The sequence below is a fragment of the Lethenteron reissneri genome, chromosome 29 (assembly GCF_015708825.2).
Source record: "Lethenteron reissneri isolate LAM-NWPU_2019-01 chromosome 29, ASM1570882v1, whole genome shotgun sequence".
In the NCBI taxonomy this organism is placed as follows: Eukaryota; Metazoa; Chordata; class Hyperoartia; order Petromyzontiformes; family Petromyzontidae; genus Lethenteron; species Lethenteron reissneri.
In genome coordinates, this window is record NC_083807.1 from 1,403,694 (window position 1) to 1,426,475 (window position 22,782).

At 57.4% G+C, this 22,782-nt stretch overlaps 1 protein-coding gene across 1 annotated transcript in view; it reads left to right on the forward strand.

Annotated features, from left to right (window-relative positions):
- The window catches only part of LOC133349149 (DNA (cytosine-5)-methyltransferase 3A-like), a 39,758-nt gene extending 19,131 nt beyond the window's left edge, over nucleotides 1–20,627 (forward strand). Inside the window, exons 6-23 of the mRNA XM_061562388.1 lie at nucleotides 1,040–1,198; nucleotides 1,465–1,689; nucleotides 2,268–2,375; nucleotides 4,071–4,106; nucleotides 4,238–4,334; nucleotides 4,857–4,973; nucleotides 5,488–5,532; nucleotides 5,740–5,819; nucleotides 6,507–6,619; nucleotides 8,144–8,327; nucleotides 9,315–9,399; nucleotides 10,184–10,329; nucleotides 10,980–11,070; nucleotides 11,684–11,832; nucleotides 12,380–12,465; nucleotides 13,226–13,295; nucleotides 14,333–14,451; nucleotides 14,732–20,627. Of these exons, the coding sequence (XP_061418372.1) occupies nucleotides 1,040–1,198; nucleotides 1,465–1,689; nucleotides 2,268–2,375; nucleotides 4,071–4,106; nucleotides 4,238–4,334; nucleotides 4,857–4,973; nucleotides 5,488–5,532; nucleotides 5,740–5,819; nucleotides 6,507–6,619; nucleotides 8,144–8,327; nucleotides 9,315–9,399; nucleotides 10,184–10,329; nucleotides 10,980–11,070; nucleotides 11,684–11,832; nucleotides 12,380–12,465; nucleotides 13,226–13,295; nucleotides 14,333–14,451; nucleotides 14,732–14,873 (2,052 nt within the window). The 3' untranslated portion in view covers nucleotides 14,874–20,627. The remainder of the gene's footprint in view (nucleotides 1–1,039; nucleotides 1,199–1,464; nucleotides 1,690–2,267; nucleotides 2,376–4,070; nucleotides 4,107–4,237; nucleotides 4,335–4,856; nucleotides 4,974–5,487; nucleotides 5,533–5,739; nucleotides 5,820–6,506; nucleotides 6,620–8,143; nucleotides 8,328–9,314; nucleotides 9,400–10,183; nucleotides 10,330–10,979; nucleotides 11,071–11,683; nucleotides 11,833–12,379; nucleotides 12,466–13,225; nucleotides 13,296–14,332; nucleotides 14,452–14,731) is intronic.
- The last annotated feature ends 2,155 nt before the right edge of the window (nucleotides 20,628–22,782 follow it).

The window sequence follows — 22,782 nt, forward strand, 5'->3', positions numbered from 1 at the left end:
CTCTGTGCACTGCAGCTGCGTGTCCGTGCGTCTCTCTGTGTGCGTGTGTCGTGTGTGTGCATGTGTGTGCGCGTGTGTCGTGTGTGTGCATGTGTGTGCATGTGTGTGCGCGTGTGTCCTGTGTGTGTGCGTGTGTCTTGTGTGTGTGCGTGTGTCCTGTGTGTGCGCGTGTGCCCTGTGTGTGCGTGTGTGTGTGCGTGTGTCCTGTGTGTGTGCGTGTGTCCTATGTGTGCGCGTGTGTCCTGTGTGTGCGCGTGTGCCCTGTGTGTGCGTGTGTGTGTGCGTGTGTCTTGTGTGTGCGCGTGTGTCCTGTGTGTCCTGTGTGTGCGTGTGTCCTGTGTGTGCGTGTGTGTGCGCGTGTGTCCTGTGTGTGCGCGTGTGTCCTGTGTGTGCGCGTGTGTCCTGTGTGTGCGTGCGTGGGGGAGCGGTGGCCCAGCCGTTGGCGCGCTGCGCTACGAACCCGGCGACCCGACTTCGATTGGCGCTCGCAACAAATAATTATCGGTGACGAATATCTGAACTGGGCCTGGGCCACCCCTAGGTCGACTCAGCCTCAAAATAGTACCTGGTGCTATGTGCATACATCGCCATTGGGGAGACAAAGACGGCCAGGGGTGGTGCTGGCCACCCACCCCCTCGTGTGACGTGTCAGCCTTCATAGATGCTCTCCATTTGCACTTGTCCCAACAGTCTATACGGAGGATCTTTGTCTTTGCCTGTTTGTGTCCTGTGTGCGTTTGTGGGTGGAGTGGTGGCGCAGTAGTTAGCGCGTTGCCCTACGACGCCCGGCGACCTGAGTTCGATTCCCGACTCCGGCCCACATCAGTGGCGCTAGTGATATCGGAACCGGTTCTGGGTCTCCCCTGGGTCAACTCAGCCTTAAATGGGTACCTGGTGTGCAGTGTAAACATCAGCACTGGGGAGACAAAGGTGTGGTGATGGCCGGTCTATCGGATCTAGGCTCGTGATTAATTGCTCGTTATGCAGGTGATTGATTATAATTGATTCATTGGTTGATTGTCGCGGGATTTTCCCGCAGTCTTTCCGCGGAGTGCCCAAGTCACCGGTTGCCATGGACATGGGGGGCTCCCCCCCCGAGCCCCGGAGTCGCCATGCCCCCCCCGGCCTCTCGCCCCTACCCACAATGCCGAGCAACCATGTCGCCACCCCCACAGCGTCACATGCTAGGGAAGAGCCGGTGAGAATTTATTGGACTTCGTCATTATCATCATCGTGGGCATCAGCATCATTGTTGTTATGATAATCATTGCGATTATCATTATTATCATAAACATCATTGTAGTCACTGTGACTGTTATCATCACTGCTATAAATCATCATCATCACCATCATCACCATCACCACCCACCACCGCCAATCACCTCCATGTCACTGTGTGTACTCCTGTCAGTCACCACCTCTTCCTCCTCCTCCCTCTCTCCCCTCCTTCCTCGTGGGCCGCAGGACGAAGGCTCTTCCTCGTCGCTCTCCTCCTCGTCGCTGTCCTCATCCTCGCTGCTGCCGCTGGCGCCGCCGCCGCCGCTGGGCGTGGGGGACCTGGTGTGGGGGAAGATCAAGGGCTACAGCTGGTGGCCGGGCTGCACCGTGTCCTGGCTGGAGACGGGCCGTGACCCCGCTCCGATCGGCTCCAGCTGGATCCGCTGGTTCGGAGACTGCAAGTTCTCCATGGTGAGCGAGCAACCCGCGCCGGCCGCGGCGACGTGTGTGTATGTGCGTGCCTGTATGTACGTGTGTGTATGTGCGTGCCTGTATGTACGTGTGTGTATGTGCGTGCCTGTATGTACGTGTGTGTATGTGCGTGCCTGTATGTACGTGTGTGTCCGCGTGCCTGTATGTACGTGTGTGTATGTGCGTGCCAGCCTTTATAAGTGCTCCCAAACAGTACTTGCCCCAACAGTCTGTTTAGACTATACGGGGGATCTTTGTCTTTGTGTAATGGTGTGGGGAGCGGTGGCGTAGTGGCTCGTGCACTGCCCCATGAACCCGTCGACCCGCATTCAAATCCCGCTCACTACAACTAACAGTGGCAAACCGGACCTGCGCATCTCCTAGGTCGACTCGGCCTGAAATGAGTACCCGATGCGTAACCATCAGCGCCATGGAGACAAAGGCGACTGTGCGTGGCGCTGGCCGCGTCACCTCCCCGTGCGCCGTGCCGTCCGTTAAGAGGTGCTACTTGCGAACGGCACTTGCCTAAGGCGCTGCTGAAGGCTACGCGGGGCATCTTTGTGTGCGTGTATGCGAAGGTGCAAGGGGACAAGCTGCGACCTCTGAGCGAGTTCAACGACCACTTCCACTTGGCCACCTACAACAAGCGGTCCGCCTACAAGCGGGCCGTCTACGAGGCTCTCAAGGTACCGCCCACCTCCTCAACCTATTTGTCGTCATCGTCATCGTCACCATGATGATGATAATTGGGGTCGGTTGACTCGTAGCGCCTGGGTCTGCCTCACGTGGCCATCGTAAACAACATCATCACGATCGTCGTCGTCGAGCAATTCATCATCGTCGTCGTCGTTGTCATCGTCGTCATTGTCGTCACCGTCACAATGGGGCTGCTCCTTGCCCAGTGGGCTGTGACCTGTGGCAAAAGAAATATCCACCAAACCAAACCCCCGGTTCTGCAGCAACCCCCCGAAAACACCCACGGGCTTCCCTGGGTCGGTCGTGCCTGTGGGGTCGTGCCCGTGACCCAGGCACCCCGGCGCCGCCACACAGTAGCACACGCGTGACGCCACGCGTGTGCGCGTGACGCCACGCGTGTGCTCTGTATGTGTGTGTCAGTGGTCCGGCCAGGCGGCGGCACACCGGCTGCGTTGAGCGCAGCATGTGCGAGGAGGGATGCCGAGAGTCAAAACCGATTGGGAAATAAATAAATAGACGCTCGCCGAGTCTTAACGGCTCCACGCAAGTTCGAATAGCGTGCTCGGCTCCCATTGGCTGGCGGGCAGCCGTCACGGCAGGGGTGGGGTGGGGGGCAGACGTAGGGCACGCCCAATCGGATTTGAAGGTGGAGAACGTTCAAATCCGATTGGTCGTCGGGGAAAAATAAATGCAAATGAGGGTTTCGGTTGGGAGACCGTTACGGGGGAAATGATTGGGATTAGTGGGGAGCAATGGAAAGATCGGGAAAGGATGGTGACGAGAATACAAGGAGGGGTAGCAGCACCTGGACGTGGTGATTCCCCGAGGAGGGGTCCCGAGCCTGACGCCTGCTGGATATTCAGAGTCCCCGTGACTTTCTTCCCCTCTTTGTGTGGATTTTTCTCCGGGTCCTCCAGTTTTTCCCTTCGCATTTAGAATCAACAACACGCGTTTAGAGTATTTGGGCTGCTATACATTTCCATGTGATGGCGAGATGTTAACTACCTCGCCTGGTATGCAGGAGGTCGTGGGTTCCATCCCGACCCTGACGCCTGCTGCTGCATATTTGGAGTTTGCGTGTCTCTCTCCCCGTGGTCGCGTGGATTTTTCTCCAGGTCCTCCGGTTTTTTCCTCCACATTTAGAATCACAGTGCGTTTAGAGCATTTGGCTGCAATGAATTTCCACATCATAAGCAACTTCATTGGGCTGTTATTTGTGGCCAGGTCGCTTCTGAAAAAGAGCTATATAGCTTTCCTGGTAAAATGATAAATAGTTTAGTGTAGTGAGTGACGCACTGTGGCGCGGAAGACGTGAAATTTAAGACGTTCAAGACTCACACGGCGGATCTCGCGGTGCTGATGCTGCTGCTGCTGCATTGTCAGCGGTGCACAAGCACAGTCAACAACAACACACTGTGTCAATCACAACACCGCGTGTGTGTGTGCACGTGTGGGGAGCGGGAGCGTAGCGGCTAGCGCGGGCACCCCCCCCCCCCAACGTGGACGGCCCTGGTGAAGGCTATATGGGTTGTCTTAAGAGGAGAAAACACAACAGACGACGTTTCGGGTAATGGCCCTTGTGCACAGCGCGCACCGCCTGCTACGTTGGTCCTGCGGCGGTGGCTCGCCCCTGCCTGGACGCGCGGCGCGGCTCCTGCCACGGTAACGTGGAATTGTGCGCGCAGATGGCGAGCCAGCGCGCGGGGAAGATCCTGGAGCCGGCGGCGGAGGGGGCCGCGGGGGGGCCGTTGGGGGTCACCGGCGGGGGGGAGGGGCTGGGGGGGTCGGCGGCAGCGGGGTCATCCGGGGTCGCCGGGGGGGAGGGGCCGCTGGGGGGAGGGGGGAGGGGGAGCTGTCCCCGGGCCTGGAGCGGGCGCTGAAGCCTCTGCTGGCCTGGGCCACCGGCGGGTTCCAGCCCACGGGCCCACGCGGCCTGCAGCCCACAGAGGGTACGCACGGTCACTCACGTACACACACACACTCACGTACACACACACACTTACATACACACACACTCACGTACACACACACTCACGTACACACACGAACAACACACACACACACACGTACACACACACTCACGTACACACACACACACGTACAGACACACACATACATGTACACACACAACACAGACAAAGATCCCCCTCATGTGGGCTTGACGGACTGTCGGGGCAAGTGCTGTTAGCGAGTGCCGCCTATGAAAGGCCGGCACGGCATGATTACCTGGTGCAGTGTGTAAACATCGCTACTGGGGAGACCACCCACCCCCTCGTGTGCCATGCCGGCCTTCATAGGTGCTCGCTAACAGCACTTGTCCCAAAAGCCTGTTCCAGCTATACGGGGGATCTTTATCTGTGTACACACACACGCGCATGCACGCCCGCCCCCGCCTAACAGCACTTGCCCCCAACGCTCGGCGAAGGCTACACGGTGGGACCCTTTGCCTTTGTGTCGTGACCGCGTGCCAGAGGATCGCAAGGCCCCCAAGAGGATGGCGCCGAGTCAACCGGAGGTCGTCCCCTTGGGCCCGGCGCCCAAGAAGCACAAAGCGGCTCCCCTGCCAGCGCTGCCCTGCGGCTCCAAGGGTGAGTGACCCGGTACAGAGGTCAAGGTGCAGCCCTGAAATTGGTTTGCAGTCGGGGGTGACAGCAATGAACGTTGCCGTGTTGTTATTATTTTTTGACTTCATATCGCGGCATTCGTGCGAATGGAATCACGGAGGGTAGTTTGCAGTTTTTTTTCGAACGGGAATCCGCAGACATAAACCCGGGCGCTGCCCACAATCTGCCAAGTTCTGTGGTCCTATATACTAGGATGTTTGACTGCTCGCTCACTGGTGGTTCCAACTTGTTTGTGCGGCCAGCGGTGGTGAAATTGACGCTCATTTGAAATGAGTGGGCGATCAGATGACTCGCTCTCTCGCGAGCCACGTCAATGAATGGGTTATGACCAGTGCTCTGTTTGTACTGTCTCATTTGTACTGCCGGTCCTGTTGAGATTGAATGGTGCACAGTTTGCGTGATGACGTGTGATGACGTGTGATGACGTGTGTGAATCGGGACGTTGATGGAAGCGATGAACGACGTTGTCCACTTTCAGATGTTCTCATCGAGCAGATCCGCATGAAAGTCCGGAACATTGAAGGTGAGCCACTTTCCTTAACGTGAACATTTTCCACGTCCGTGACCACGCGTGTCCATGAGCACGCGTGTCCTAGACCACGCGTATTTGCCACTGGGTGTGTCCTTGACCACGCGTGTGTCCGTTAATTCTGCCCTGGTGAATACCGCCGTGGGTATTGCTGTAACTCCATAGTGGGTTCACTGTGACGGTGTGTGCGTGTGTCTCCAGACATGTGCATGGGCTGTGGCAGTCTGTACGTGGCGGCTCAGCATCCGCTGTTCGAGGGAGGGCTGTGCCAGACCTGCAAGGTACGGATACCCCCACCGCCCCGGCCCCAATCGTCGCAATCATCGTAGGTCACGGACAACGTCAGAGGGTTTCGTCGCGACCTGTGCCCTTGGAAGTGTTCGTCGAACCGTCCAGCCGGCTGGCACCGTGGGGAGAACGTTTGACCTCCGTTTTTTTTTCCACTGGCACATCTGAGCCGAGCCAGAACCAAACTGTGCCATGCTTGTTGGCCTCCAGACAAGCCATCGGAATCTGGTTCGGGGCCAAGCAGGGCCAGGGGCGGGGGGAGGTTAATAACAATGAATGGTTGCGTTGAGTTGCTGAGAAATGTAAGCGCGCCACGAATACCAGCCCGTGCCCTAAAACCCGTGCCCTAAAACCCGTGCCCTAAAACCCGTGCCCTAAAACCCGTGCCCTAAAACACGTGCCCTAAAACCCGTACCCTAAATCCCGTACCCTAAAACCCGTACCTTAAATCCCGTACCCTAAAACCCGTACCCTAAAACCCGTACCCTAAAACCCGTACCCTCAGCAGTGTAAACGGTGGGGTAAAATGTGGGTAACCCCACCTCTTCCAATACGCAGGCCAAACTTGAGGCCCCCATCCGCAGCGTTGGCGTGAGCGGAGCAATTGCAGGGGCTGCGCCTTCACCCTCTGGCTTGAACCCCCCCCCCCCCCCACCGTGTATCCGTGACCCCGTCTGCAGGACACGTACCTGGAGTGCTCGTACCTCTACGACGACGATGGCTACCAGTCCTACTGCAGCGCCTGCTGCGCTGGCAAGGAGGTGCTCATGTGCAGCAAGGTCAACTGCTGCCGGTGAGTAAACCACCTCGTCGTGGTGGTGTCAATCATCATCGTCGCTGTTGCGTTCATCATCATCATCATTGTCATCGTCATCATCATCATCGCCGTCGTGTTCATCGTCATAATCGTCATCATCATCGACATCATCATCGCTATCATTGTTGCTGTTGCGTTCTTCATCATCGTCGTCACCGTTGCATTCGTCATCATCGTCATCATCATCTTTACAGTCGCGTTCATCGTCATCATCATCTTTACAGTCGCGTTCATCGTCATCATCGTCATCATCATCTTTACAGTCGCGTTCATCGTCATCATCGTCATCATCATCTTTACAGTCGCGTTCATCGTCATCATCGTCATCATCATCTTTACAGTCGCGTTCATCGTCATCATCGTCATCATCATCTTTACAGTCGCATTCATCGTCATCATCGTCATCATCATCTTTACAGTCGCGTTCATCGTCATCATCGTCACCGTGGAATCCCCGCGCAACAAGCGCCGCCGCCGCCCCCCCGCCGTGACCTATCCACTGCTGGATGAAATCTTTCCCCCCGAGCCGGCGCCGTCCGGAGCTCGGGCGCGCTCCCGCTCCGTCTCGCTCGGTCTTCCAAACTGGCGGCCGCTGGTGGGCCAGGCCGGCCAGCTGGGCCCGTGGCGGCCTGGGTGCAGCTACAAGCTCTGTTTGTGTCGCAGGCTAACGACTTCCTCCCGCCCCATCCGCCCGCAGGTCGGCGCGTCATTGTCACGCCACGCGTCTGGTTTCCCGCACGACACCCGACCCCTCGCCGCCCCCCCCCCCCCACCGCACACACCCCACCCCCCCCACGGCCCCCCCCCCAAACTTCTATACTCTTGTCGTCAAAGTCACGGGAAGCCTTCGTGTGAAATGAGTGAGCGCACGGCGGATGAGCGCTCTGAGCGGAGACGGTCGACCGTGTCGTGGTGTGCCGGGCGCAGGGTGCGTTGTCCGCGTCGCTGGGGATCGCGCGCAGTCGCAGCAATCATCGCCCCCCTCCGCCAAACCGATGGCCGCTCGCAATGCGAGCCTCCGAGCTGCCTTGAGCTGCACAGGGATGGCTGCCAGGGGTGGGGGCGAGATGTTAACTAACTCGCCTGGTGTACGGGAGGTCGTTGGTGTCGATCCCGACTCATATTCGGAGTTTGTGTGTCTCTTTCTCCCTGTGGTAGCGTGGATTTTTCTTTGGGTCATTCGTTTTTTTCCCTCTCCGCACTCACAATCAGCGTTACGTGCTCAGAGTATTTGGTTGCTACAAATTGCCACGTGATGATAAGCCACAGCTATCGTTCGTGACGGCCAGGCCGCTTCTGAAAAAGAGCCGTGCAAAGGCTCAGTGGGCCATTGCCTGGTAACACAACAACGAGTTCACCGTTTTATAGTTTCATTCTTTGAGACGGGACGCTCGCCGCAAACCTTCGCGCGACGCTCGCCCCTGCCGCCGCCCGCCGACACGGTGCGGGCGGCGGGCGACCGCCAGAGCCAAAGTGGACGCTGTATGCCGGGGCGCGCAGCTGCTTCTGCATGGAGTGCGTGGAGCTGCTGGTGGGGGCCGGGGCGGCGCAGGCGGCGGTGGCCGAGGACCCGTGGACCTGCTACATGTGCCTGCCGCACGGCACCAACGGGCTGCTGCGGCGCCGCGACGACTGGGCCACGCGCCTCCAGCTCTTCTTCACCAGCGACCGCGACCAGGAGTTCGTGAGTGGCTCGCCTCCCCCGTGCGTTCTCCGCCGCCCGTCCGCGGCGAGCAATGTGCACGTTCAGCTTATTGGAGAGTATATTTAGTATACTGATGATACTATGTAGTGTATACTTTAGTTTTTTACGTGGTTGTTTAGTTACTGCAGCTACATACTATTAACATTCCTTCCCTTTATTAATGCTACCCCTATCCCCTCCCTTTGATGCTGCTAATCCTGCATAATGCACGGGCATAATATGACTTTGAAACCCCCCGCACACCTCCTACGCATTTCACAAGTAGTACTAATCACATACCTGCATTTCCCATAAATATGCTAAATTCATCTTGATATGCAAATTATTTTGTCAAGGCGCCCTTCCCCCCTTCCAACCCAGCTTAAATATACGCTCCAAACGTGGTGGTGTTTCATTCAGACGCTGTCTCCCCGACAAACCTGGTCTTCACCTGAGGACGGCTGCTTGCGTTGTGGCCGAAACGTCGTGAGAATTGTATTTTATAATGTTTTATTTTTATTATTTTATTATTTCCCTTCTACGTGACTTTACCGAAAAAACCAAGAAGATGAATCCCTGCAGTCACGAAAGCTTTAAATCGAAATTTAATGTGCACGTTGCTCGCAGCGCGCTGCCGTGCCGTGGCGGCCTTGGTCGGCGCCTCTGCCGCCTCTGCCGCTCGCCAACGGCACTCGCTCCCTACGGTCTGTTCAAGTCCGTTATAGAGGGGTTTTTTTGGGGGTTAGATCGCGTAAATGTTAATGTGTCATTAAACTCACCACCACCCGACACAGCCAATTAGTAAGGTTTGTCACGTGAACACAACGTGCCAATTCGTTACTAGTACAGCACACTTTTATATTTACGCAATCTAACTCAAAAAAACTTCTATTATGGATGATATTGGTCGCGAAAACCCTACTACTACTGCGTGTTAAACTGGTTTGTTGAAGGCTACCTGGGGAACCTTTGTCTTTGTGTGCGCAGGAGCCCCCGCGTCTCTACCCCCCGATCCCGGCGTCTCAGCGCAAGCCGATCCGTGTCCTCTCCTTATTCGACGGCATCGCTACAGGCAATCCCCCCCGCACACACGCACAGATACGCGTGCACACACACAGACATGCACGCACACACAGGCACAGACACACACGCACGTGCTCACAAAGACAAAGATCCTCCGTATACCCTTAACAGACTGTTGGGGCAAGTGCTGTTAGCGAGCAGCACCAATTAAGGTTGGGTGGACAGTACCGAGCGGTTGGGTGGCCAGCACCATGCCTCCTGCCGCACCGGATCGGGGTCGCTGTGAAGCAGTGGGATGCTCCTGAGCCAGCCCTCGCCAGCTCGCTCCTGAGCCAGCGCTCGCCAGCTCGCTCCTGAGCCAGCGCTCGCCAGCTCGCTCCTGAGCCAGCCCTCACCAGCTCGCTCCTGAGCCAGCCCTCACCAGCTCGCTCCTGAGCCAGCGCTCACCAGCTCGCTCCTGAGCCAGCGCTCGCCAGCTCGCTCCTGAGCCAGCCCTCACCAGCTCGCTCCTGAGCCAGCCCTCACCAGCTCGCTCCTGAGCCAGCGCTCACCAGCTCGCTCCTGAGCCAGCGCTCGCCAGCTCGCTACCACCGCCACGGTTGCCGCTCCCGCGAGCGCGACTCGTTGATTTGTCCACGCACGTTGGGGCCTGTGCCAGACACACTCACTCTTCCGTCTCATCCGCACACGCTGAGCGTATTTTGATTTTGCACGGGGACCCGGGTCGCTCTCGCGAATGAGACCCATTCTGTTCTCTTCAGTTCTCACGGCTAAACAAAATAAACTTGCGCACGCACGCACGCACGCGCACACCCGCACGCGCACGCACACAGGGCTTCTGGTGCTCAAGGAGCTGGGCCTCAAGGTGGAGCGCTACGTGGCCTCCGAGGTGTGCGAGGACTCCGTGACGGTGGGGCAGGTGCGTCACGAGGGCAAGATCACCTACGTGGGAGACGTGCGCAACATCACCCCGCGCAACGTGAGTGCCCGCCCGCGGCGACGCCCGGACGCTTGCTCCCCCGCCCGCCCGTCCATTAACCCGTTCGCTCACTCGCTCGCCAGCCCGCTTGCTCACTCACTCGCTCACTCGCTCGCTTACCCATCCGTCTGTTCAGTCACTCGCTCACTAGCCCGCCCGCTCGCTCGCCCGCCCACCTTTTCACTCGCCCGCCCACCTTTTCACTCGCCCACCCACCTTTTCACTCGGCCGCTCACTCGCTCGTTCGCCCGCCCATCCGCCTGTTCACTCACTCATTCGTGGACACACAGGTGTGCTCATACGAGACACATGAAACATGCACGTCCATGTTTCTTTGTGTGAGTCGATGGGTCTCTATGCGAGCGTGGCCCAGACCTTCAACTCTCTGTGGCCGTGGCGGCTCACACCCGGGTCCAAACCCCGGATCTCAGCCTCTCCGACACGGCCATTATGAACCCCCCCCGCGTCTCCCCGCGTTTCCGAGCAGAGTTTCCGTGACCTTTGACCGCCCGCTCGCTGTGTGTTTACGAACGCGCGCGTTTTATTTTTACGATCGCCCCCGAATTGATTTACGATCGCCCCCCCCCCCCACCCCTGTGACCCCCCTCCCCACCGCGACCCCCTGCGACCCCTGTGACCCCCTGGGCCAGATTGTCGAATGGGGGCCGTTTGACCTGGTGATCGGAGGAAGTCCCTGCAACGACCTGTCCATTGTGAACCCCGCCAGGAAGGGTCTCTACGGTGAGATTATTTGTGCTCTCTCTCGCTCTCTCTCTGTCGCTCTCTCTGTCGCTCTCTCTGTCACTCTCCCGTATAGCCTGAATACCCTCATGGCTACTGCAACCACCACAACCAGCAACTACCACCACCACGGTGTTACCGACTGGCTACCACCAAGTAGGTGGGGTTGTTGGGGCAAGTGCTGTCAGCGAGCCCCAATGCAGGCCAGCACAGGGTTGGTTGGCCAGCACCACGCCCGGCCACCTTTGTCTCCCGCGTGGCGATGTTTAGGCACCGCGGCACCGGGCAGTCATCCTAGGGCTATTCGACCGAGGGGAGGCCCGGGACCGTTTCGCATGAACGTCACCGGTGTTCGCCCTGAGCGGGAGTCAAACTCGGGTCGCCGAGTTTGCAGTGCAGTGCGCTGACCATTGTGTCACCACTCCCCCATTCTGCACAAAGACAAAGGATCCCCCCGTGTAGCTGCCACGGACTATTGGGGAAAGTCCCGTTCGCGAGCAGCGCCTATGAAGGCCGGCGCGGCATTGTACGCACGCGCACACTTGCGCCCTCCACCTCTCACACACCTCCCCCTCGTTCCCCCCTCTACCCCCCCCCCCCCCCCCCGGCACAGAGGGCACGGGCCGCTTGTTTTTCGAGTACTACCGCCTGCTGCACGAGGCACGGCCCTCGACCACGGACGAGCGGCCATTCTTCTGGCTCTTCGAGAACGTGGTGGCCATGGGCGTCAGCGACAAGCGCGACATCTCCCGCTTCCTCAACGTGAGGCGGCCTCACTACGACACCGGCCTCACCGCGACCCGGACTCATCACACATACACACCACACACACACCACACACACACACACCACACACACTACACACCACACACACACACCACCCCATGTGACATGATACAGCCTCACCACGGTCCAGCCACAACACGAACCGCCCTCACCGCAGCCACTACCAACAGAGTTGCTGTTGTTGTTGCTGCTGGCGTGGAAAGGAGCCCAGCCAGCAGCCAGACAGTAAGCAAACTCGAGGCATCGATTATAATTTTAATCCTAGTACGATGATATACACAAGTGAGTTGTTGCTAAGTGGTTGCTGTGCAGTTGCTATGCCGTTGTTATGGGGTTGCTATGCGGTTGCTGAGTGGTTGCTATGCGGTTGGTGAGCGGTTGCTGTGCAGTTGCTATGCGGTTGCTGAGTGGTTGCTATGCAGTTGCTATGCGGTTGCTATGCGGTTACTGTGTAGTTGCTGAGTGATTGCTATGCGGTTGCTGAGTGGTTGCTGTGCGGTTGTGCGGTTGCTGTGCGCCACAGTGCAGCCCCACGATGATCGACGCCAAGGAGGTTTCGCCAGCTCACCGCGCGCGCTACTTCTGGGGCAACCTGCCCGGCATGAACAGGTGACGAGACGCCTTCATCCCGCAGCGGAGTGATGACAATAAGAATGGTGGTGGCGGCTGTGGTGGTGGTGGTCGACTCAGCCTTGGTGCGGTGTAAACATCGCCACTGGGAAGACAAAGGCGGCCGGGCGTCGTGCCGGGCACCTACCCACCTTGTGTGTCGTTTTGGCCTTCGTAGGTGCTGCTCGCTAACGGCACTTGCCCTATTAGTCTGTTAGGGCTATACGGGTGACCTTTGTCTTTTGGTGGTGGTGGTGGTGGCCGCTATGATGGTGATAATGATTATGATGGTGGGAGTAACGATGCTTCCATTAGCAAGTTCAACATACATGCTGATGATGATGGTGATAATGATGTTGCTGATGATGATGACGACAATGACGACGATGATGATGATGATTATGACGACGATGACGATGACGACGATGATGATGACGACGACGACGATGATGATGATGATGATGACGACGATGATGATGATGATGATGACGAAAATGACGATGATGACGATGATGATGATGACGATGATGATTATGACGATGATGATGACGACGATGACGACGACGACGATGATGACAACAATGACGACGATGATGACGATGATGATGATGATGACGACAATGACGATGATGACGATGACGATGATGACGATGATGACGATGATGATGATGACGACAATGACGATGATGATGACGATGATGATGACGACAATGACGATGATGACGATGACGACGATGACGACGATGTCTCCTCCGTGTAGACCGCTCTTCCCGTACACGACTGACAAGCTGGAGCTGCAGGATTGCCTGGAGCACGGCCGCATGGCCAAGGTGAGGACATGGGTGGACAACCACCACCCTGGGAGGGTGGACAACCACCACCCTGGGAGGGTGGACAATCACGACACTGGCAGGGTGGACAACCACCACCCTGAGAGGGTGGACAATCACGACACTGGGAGGGTGGACAATCACGACACTGGGAGGGTGGACAATCACGACACTGGGAGGGTGGACAACCACCACCCTGGGAGGGTGGACAATCACGACACTGGGAGGGTGGACAACCACCACACTGGGAGGGTGGACAATCACGACACTGGGAGGGTGGACAACCACCACACTGGGAGGGTGGACAATCACGACACTGGGAGGGTGGACAATCACGACACTGGGAGGGTGGACAATCACGACACTGGGAGGGTGGACAACCACCACCCTGGGAGGGTGGACAATCACGACACTGGGAGGGTGGACAACCACCACACTGGGAGGGTGGACAATCACGACACTGGGAGGGTGGACAACCACCACACTGGGAGGGTGGACAACCACTACACTGGGAGGGTGGACAACCACCACCCTGGGAGGGTGGACAACCACCACCCTGGGAGAGTCAGAGTGAGTCAGGTTGAGTGAGTGTGAGAGTGGGTTGGAGTGAGTGAGAGTCGGGGTGAGTGTGGCGTGCGTGTGGTGGTGGTGGCGTGTGCGTGGTGGTGGTGGCGTGGTGGTGGTGGCGTGTGGTGGTGGTGGTGGTGGGTGCGTGGTGGTGGTGGTGGCGTGTGTGTGTGTGCTTGCTCTGGGGAGTGGTGTTGTAATGGTTAGTGCCGCACTACAAACCCGGTGATCCGAGTTCGATTCCCGCTCACAGCCAACACCATTGAAGATTATCTGAACTGGTCCTGGGAACTCCCCAAGGTCGACTCAGCTTCAAATGAGTACCTGGTGCGGTGTGTAAAAAAATCGCTACTGGGGAGACAAAGGCGGCCGGGCGTGGTGCTGGCCACCCACCCCCTCGTGTTCCGTTCCGGCCTTCATAGGCGCTACTCGCTATATGGGGAACCTTTGTCTTTGTCTCTCCGCTGCAGTTCAGCAAAGTGCGCACCATCACCACGCGCTCCAACTCCATCAAGCAGGGCAAGGACCAGCACTTCCCCGTGATGATGAACGGCAAGGACGACATCCTGTGGTGCACCGAGATGGAGAGGTGAGCGCCACGCCCGCCACTGGCATTCGCCAGCCGGGTCGTGCCCCGGCTGGCAGGAGTGAGTAGCTCTTCTCCTGTGGGGGAGGAGGCTCGTGACTGGGCCAGTTGGGGGCAGTCGCTCCCCCCCCCCCCGGCAACAACGGAGGGCGGAGCAGCGACGCGGTGGGGGAGTGCAGGTAGTGCATCTGCCGGCCATCTCACTCGGCAACTTTGATGACATTCAATTCTTATACATCACCCCCCCCCCCTTGCCCCCCCCTCCTCCCCGACCCCTCCCCAGGATCTTCGGTTTCCCCGTGCACTACACCGACGTGTCCAACATGAGCCGCCTGGGTCGCCAGCGCCTGCTGGGCCGCTCCTGGAGCGTCCCCGTCATCCGCCACCTCTTCGCTCCACTCAAGGATTACTTCGCCTGTACTTAGAGGGGCGGGGGGTGGAGGGGAGGGTGTGGAGGGGGAACGGGGGGGAGGGGCCGGCGGAGAGCGGCGGTGGTGGCGACGACACACGGTGGGGGTTTGGTCGCGCGTGGTGCTAGCCGCCCACCCGCCTCGTGTGCCGTGCCGGCCTTCGTAGGTGCTGCTCGCTAACAGAGCTTGCCCCAACAGTCTGTGAAGGCTACAGAGGGGATCTTTGTCTTTGTGGGTTGTGGGGGGGGGGGGGGGGCGGCAGTCACGTCACGTGACCACTTAACCGCACCGCTTCACTTCTTAAACCGGGAGGTACGGCCTGTGTCGGCCCCTCCTCGACCCACCCCTTACCCCCCCTTCCCCCCCATTCCCAGCACCACCACAGCCACCAGTCAAACTCAGGTGCTCCAAACTTTAGCGTCGGCGCTGGCTCGACCAATCGCGGCGGTCGGTCGTCGCGAAGCATGCGGAGACGGCGTGGCGACGAGCCTCGTTTGACCCCTGACCTTGATCCCGCTACCCTCATCGTCGTCGCGTTCGCCCGCCCTCGGTGTCCATCTCGGGACAGCGGCGGTGGCGGCGGTGGCGGTGGTGGTGGCGGTGGTGGCGGCGGTGGTGGCGGTGGTGGCGGTGGTGGTGTGGTTTTTATCGTTCTTGTTTAATCCCCGCCCCTTGCTGCGTGTTGGCCCCGAGGGGTGGGACTGTGGGACGGGGGTGGGGGGGGATGGTGGATTGAGGATGTGTGTACGTATGTGTGTGTACGTATGTGTGTGTACGTATGTGTGTGTACGTATGTGTGTGTACGTATGTGTGTGTACGTATGTGTGTGTACGTATGTGTGTGTACGTATGTGTGTGTACGTATGTGTGTGTACGTATGTGTGTGTACGTACGTTTGTTGAACTTCTTTCTCACCGTACGTAGCCAACTCTGCTAATCGGAGGTGCGGTGAGGGGTGAAGGACAACAAGCTACACACAACAAGCAGTTCAAGCGAGATGAGTGGCGGATGAGCCTCACTCACTCACACGCTCGCTCGCCCGTCCCGCCTGTCCACCGGTCCGGCAGTCAGGACCTTCTCTCGCCCGTCCGTCCGTCCCTCTGTCCGGACATCCGTCCGTGCGCTCGTCTGGCCGCGCGTGTGGCTGGTGAGATTTCGGGTTTGTCCGCGTCGGAGTCTCTAAAACATATTTCCGTGCCCGGCACACCACGTCGGGTATCCCTCCGGCCGTGGCTACCTCCCCCGTCGCGTGCGATCGGTCGATGACCCATCGCACACCCCCTGTCCACGCGACTTCCCCTCTGCGGTGGACACATCGAGGCGATGCTCCCACGGTGAAAAGCGATTGCACAGTTTTATGTCTGTCTCTGTGTCTGTCTCCGTGCTTGTGCCTGTGTCCGTGGCTGTGTGTTTATAAACGTGCGTTTATAAATGTCCACGTGGTGACCAGCCACTTCCTTGAGCTGTCATTTGTGGCCAGGTCGCTTCTGGAAAATAGCTTCATAGCTTAGTGGACCTTACCTGGTCAAATACAATTGTTTTAGTTTAGTTTAGTCTGTCTATCTCTGTGTGTTTCTGCTTTTGATGGGCTGTATTTTTCTCAATGTCTGTCTGTGTGTGTGTACATGTATGTGTCTTTGTACATGTATGTGTACATCTCACATTTGTGCGTTTCCCAATGCACATATTTTGTATGTGTACGCTAGTGTTGTGATGTTTGTGTGTCGGTCTTAATGCGTCTGCGTGTATATCTGGTCTCCTGTTCTATGTCACTAATGTTCACTTATGTTTGCACATCTGTGCATGTCTTTATCTCTGTCTTCATATCTTCCTGTGTAGATACGTTCGTGTGTGTCTCACTGTGTCCCTGTCTCATTGTGTCTCTCGTTATCAGGACTTGTATCTCCGTGTGTGCCCCTACGTCTCACTGTGTCGCTGCGTTCTATTTGTGTGTCTGTCTCGGTGTGTCTGTCTCGGTGTGTCTGTCTCGGTGTGTCTGTCTCGGTGTGTCTGTCTCGGTGTGTCTGTCTCGGTGTGTCTGTCTCGGTGTGTCTGTCTCGGTGTGTCTGTCTCGGTGTGTCTGTCTCGGTGTGTCTGTCTCGGTGTGTCTGTCCGTGTTCCCGGTCCGTCCGTGTCTATGACACCCAGCTGCCTTAAACGTGGGCAAAAAACTCCCGTTCACGTTTCCTAAACCGTCGAAGTTTCAATTTTAGTCGTCGGTTTGAGTTTAAATCTTTGGGTTTCCCGGCCACGTCCTGCCCCGTGATATTGCCAGTCTCATCCGAGCATCGCGACGGTGCAGATGGTCTCGTTGCAAATTAAGAAGAAATAAAATACCGACGATAAATATCGTCATTAACAAAACAATAACGTCTTAGTTTAATTCATCTTCTCTTCCCCCACCGGAAGAGAAAGATGGAAATCGTCAACGCAAGAAGTGACGATTGCAGCGAGACTTCACACCGTTGTTTTATTTTTACTTAAATGTCTAATTGGCTACATCGGTAGAGCTGGACGTGTATTACACCGTGTAGGCGGCGTTTGTGCACTTATCCACAGTTCTGTGGCCGGGGCACAGGATGGCATGAATTTTAAACCCTCACCTCTTTCCCCGTCCCCCGTCTTTCGACAACTCATCAGCAGCACGCCGCCAGTAATCGACAGCCCGCTCTGACTCCGCTGCTGGATGAAGGCCTCCCCCCACCTCCGCGGTACTGCCCTTCGTCGCGGGGGGGGGGGGGGGGGGGGTCAGCAGGTTCACCACGGGGCACGGGCGGTGGACGGGACTCCCTGTGTGGGGTGGGGTAAAGTGTGGGGACTTCCACCACCTCATCAGCGTGGAGAGAGAGAGAAGGCCGCCACACACCGATAGAGCACCCTTCTCTCTCTCTCTCTCTCTCGTGGAGGAGGAGGAGGCCTTCCCCTGCTCCACTTGCAGCGGTATAATGATCAGGACAATTGCAGGCCTGCCCCTTTACCTTAGAGCAGAGGGGTCAACAACTGAAAAGCGTAACGGTAAAAAAATTGTCCGATTCTCGGCTGCGATTTTAAAACTCGCGTGAGCGTTTGTGTGCGGCTTTACGATCGGTGTGCGGTGTGTTTTTAGACCCCCCCCCCCCTCTACAATTATTATTTTAAAATAATTTTATAGATTCCCTTGATTCTTCAGACCCCCCCCCCCGCTCGCATCGCGATTGCGTAACCCGATTATAATCACCAGCATCACTCGCGCGCAGGCGCACACACACAGACCGACGTCTACCTCAATACAACGATAACTCAGTCACTCTTACACGTACGACGCCATCAACGCCATCGTCATCACCATCGCCATCGTCATTATCCTCGCCATTGTCACCATCGTCACCACCGTACCCATCGTCACCACCACCACCATCATCATCGTCACCACCGTCCCCATCGTCATCACTGTCACCACCATCACCACCATCGTCACCTGTGAACCTATCTCACCCGTACCTGGTGCTCTCCGCACAGCGCGAGGGGTCCCTCCCCGTGCGGTATTGCGCGGCGCGGAACGAAAACTGAAAAAAGTGAAACGGGGAGTTGACAAGTCCACGTGACCTTTTGTGCGGTCGGGGGGGGGGGGGGGGGTTGGGAGCACGCGGAGAGAGGGGGACAGAGGGGTGGAGGGGGGAGTGTTGCAGTGTGCAGCATGCAAGCAGCCTGGAGAGAAACTGGCCCCACGCCTGACCACAGTGGCCAATGGCAGGCCAAGTCCCACTCTTACCCCAAACCAAACACCCCGCCGATCTCGTAACCCAATGGTAACTCATGTTACGGATGTTGAACTTCTTTCGCACCGTCCGTAGCCAACCGCTCTAGCCGTACCGCTAACCCGACCGCAAAATGAGCCAACCAGACACTGGCCACTAACCATAGCCCCGAGCCGGATTGGCCAATCAGACCATAGCGTTCGCCCAAACCCCCCTCGACATTCTTCTTGGTTCTTTCGGTAAAGTCACGTAGAAGGTGAAGAACAGGTCTGTCGACAGACCTGTTCTTCAACTGAGGACGGCTGCTTGCATTGTGGCCGAAACGTCTTGAGAATTATTTTATGATGTTTTATTTTTATTATTTTATTATTTCCCTTCTACGCGACTTTACCAAAAGAATCCCTGCAGTCACGAAAGCTTTAAATCGAAATTTTCCCCCTCGACCTGTTTGCAAAAAAAGCTGCAACCCCATCTGGGACTTCGTCCATTCCCCTTTTTTCAGTTTCTGTTCCGCTTTTCACTTTTGGGTGCTCAGCGCCACGCGCCGTGGCGGCGTTGCCGGTGCCGAGATTTGTGCCCCCCCCCCCGTGCGCGCGCGACACCCAGGGCAACGTCGCCGGCAACTGTTGCCTAGCCGGTAATCGTCACCAGCAGTGGCTATACGCGAATCATTCTGTTGTTGTTGTTGTTGCTGTGTCCGTTGTGTAAACAAAATCAAAACGGTGAATTCGAGTTTCCCAAACGTGGACGGTTCCCAGTGCTGCCCCCGCACAGGCGGAGGTCACGTGACCACGGTGATGTCACGTGACCACGGTGATGTCACTTGGGGGGGGGGGGTGCAATAGTTAATAGTTGACGATCCAGACCGTGACCTGAACAAAACCCACACCTGCCTCCCTCCCTCCCTCAACTCGGGGGAGACACCCCGGGACACACAGCCCGTGTGGGGTAGCTGCCCCACCACCCCGCCTTTCTAGGACCAGGTGTGGGCAGGGATGGGTGAGGGTTCCTGGTGAGTAGGGCAGGGATGGGTGAGAGGGTTCCTGGTGAGTAGGGCAGGGATGGGTGAGAGGGTTCCTGCCTGGTGAGTAGGGCAGGGATGGGTGAGGGTTCCCGTCAGTAGGGCAGGGATGAGTGAGTGCCCCGGGAGAGCCACGTGTCTCCGTCATGGTGGGGAGGGGGGGATGATTAGAATCAGGAAAGTGTCGCCCGGCTCACGGAAGGGTCCCGCTACTGTTTGTCCACGTCCGTGTAGAATGGGCGCTTGGTTCGTGGGAGCGGTCAAGCGGAGAGAGCCCCCCACTTACAGTACCAGGGTGGCTAGCACTGGCTGCTAGGTCCATACAGGCGGGTCTGTGTTAATAGCCGACCCGCTTGCTGTACTGCCAGCTCGTGGCCAGTCGCACGCAAGGAGCGAGTTGAGTCGCGCGTTGATGATGTGGCCAACGACACCACGTGCTCACGGCGTACCGAGTGACGTCACAAACAAACGCGTCATCAGCCCCTCCCCACCCACCCACCCTATCCCCGTGGCCTCGCGTGTGTCGTGAGGCGAGCGTATAGGTAAGCACGGTTTGGTTCCGGCTCGGCTAATAGAAAAAAAAAACACACCCGTACCGTGATGGCCCCGTGCTGGCTCGGCTCGGACGTGCCAGTGGGAGAAAACAAATGGGAACTTTACAGGGCCACTTGCGGCTGTCGTCGTGATCATCGTCATCATCAGCAGCTGTAGCCTCGTCAGGGTGGGGGCCACGTGTCGACCCCGCGGGAACCAGGACCAGGCCCGTGGCGTCTCGGACATTCTCAACCAAACGCCACTCAGACTATTGCCAAAGGACATTGTTATTACTGCTACTCGACTCTTACTACTATTACGCATTTTAAAACAATAATAAAGTAGGCTTAAGGTTTTTAACGGAGGAAAACTAAAAAAAAGACAAAAAAACCATTCTTGTTATTGGTGCTATATTTTTGGGGTGTTTTGTGAAATAATGACGTTAGAGCAGATTTTGGATTTTAAAGTGAAATGTGTTTTGGGGTGGGGGGGGGGCGGCGGAGGGACTTGGGTGTGGGGTTATGGGGGGGGGGGGCTAGGGGGAGTGGGGGGTTGGGGTTAAGATGTTGGGAGAGAAACGGAGAGAACGCGGTACCTAAATGGGATAATGGTGCTCTAGTTGTGGAATATCACGGGACGGGCGATGTCTCTCCGTGACCGCGCCACGGCGTTTGTGAGTTGTCGTTGTTTTACCGTTGTCCTCAGGCCGTCTAGGAATCGTGGTGCCTTTTATCGTAATAGGTATTATTATCATTATTACAACACACACAAAAACACGGAAAATTGTATGGGGGGGGGGGCAATTATATTCGAGGAACGCTGGCTACTCCCGAGGTTTGACGACCTCTCATTATCCGACCAGCTTAGGTCAATTACCACACACCCCCACACACACCACGCACCCCCACACACACACCCCCACACACACCACACACATACACCACATACACTACACACACACACCACACACACACTACAACAACCGCCATTCGCCACTAAGTGGCGGCGACGTCACCACGACGCTTGTGCCAGGCCATGTGCACCTTGAGGCCACGTGAAGTGTCGAACGCCCGCTGGTAGGTCACGGGGCAGACCCAGGTGCCACGGGTCAACACATACCACACACACTACACCCACACACCACGCCTACTACACACCACACATACGACACCCACACACACCGCACACTACACCACCCACACACCACACATAGAAATCAAGGTGCTTTGTTGTGGAGTGGTGGTGGGGGCTTTTATTTTGAAATTGCCCCTCGTGTTCGCAGTCACGTTGTACTCTGTCGGCTCGCGACGTGGAGCGGACGTTTGAATCTCGCACCAGCTGAGATGGGGGAAACCCCACCCCCGGTCGCGCATGGGGTGTGTCCGAGATGGGTTTTCGCTATTGCACTGCAGCTGCTGCTACAGTTGCAGCTGCTTCAGTTGCAGCTGCTGCTGCTGTAACCGCTGCAGCTGCTGCCGCTGCAGCCGCTGTAGCCGCTGCAGTCCCTCTATCAGCTGCGTGCTTGCGGCTGTGCCACCGCGTGCTATCTCGACGTTTCCATCCCACGTGCCGAGAACGCCTCGAGGAATCTCCCCACCGCCCAATGACAACGGTTCCTGAAGCGGCACGTGGAACGCGAAACGTCGGACGTCGTTCCGAACCAACGACGCGCGGTGTGACGCGTGGCCGCGACGCTGAGAGAGGCGGAGAGCGGTCATCGTCGTCAGAAATCGGCAGCAGCGCACCCTCATCAAGGGCCACCACCACCATCGTTTGGTATCGTTCTACGGTTCGTCATGTATCATGTAGGCTCGAGTGAAGGCCACTCTGTAAATGTAAAATTAGATTTCGACGATGCTGGTAAATTGGACAATTATGTTTTGCATGTGTGAATCAAATGCCACGGCAAACGCGAAGCTATTTACATCGCATCTCAAACATTCGAAGCACACCCCCAGTGGCAGCTGTCCCTGCGTGGCACGAGGTGACGCAGCACCCGGCCTGGAAGCGGGCATCAGTCTCTCCAGTCGGGGTGATGACTGCTGCGGCTGCTGTGTACGTGCGTGCCATCCCAATTGCGTAATTCGCGGAGTGAATTTTTTTATTTGGGCAAATGTGGACCCTGACGGCGGCACGCGGTGGCCAGCTCTTGCAAATCACGCCACGGGATCTTTACCGCGAGGCCACGTCTGCCAGTCGGGCAGGAGGGGAGGGCGATGCGTGGATGTGGAACTTGTGTCGCGCACCGTGCATAGCCAGCGTCGTGTTAATCGGAGGTGGGAGCCCTGCCTCGTCTTGCGATGATGATGATGACGGCGGTGTTGATAATGACTGTGATTATGGCAGTGATGCGATACGTTACGTTTCTGTGTGATGACCATTGACGTTTTCTTTGCACAATTCTCATCGATGTGTTGCCGAGACGGGGGGGGGGGGGGGCTGGGAGGGGGGGCTGGGGGGGGAGCTGGGGGGGGGAGCTGGGGGGGGAGATCCATCCCCGTCGCCCGTCCACTCGCCACAAAGCTCGGGCGACGTTTCGATCCCCCGCGGTGCCCGCGGACTCTCCCGAAACGTCGGGGACATCTCCAAGGTGTCCCTGCGACAGGGCGGGCAGGGGACGCCCTCCCGGCCCC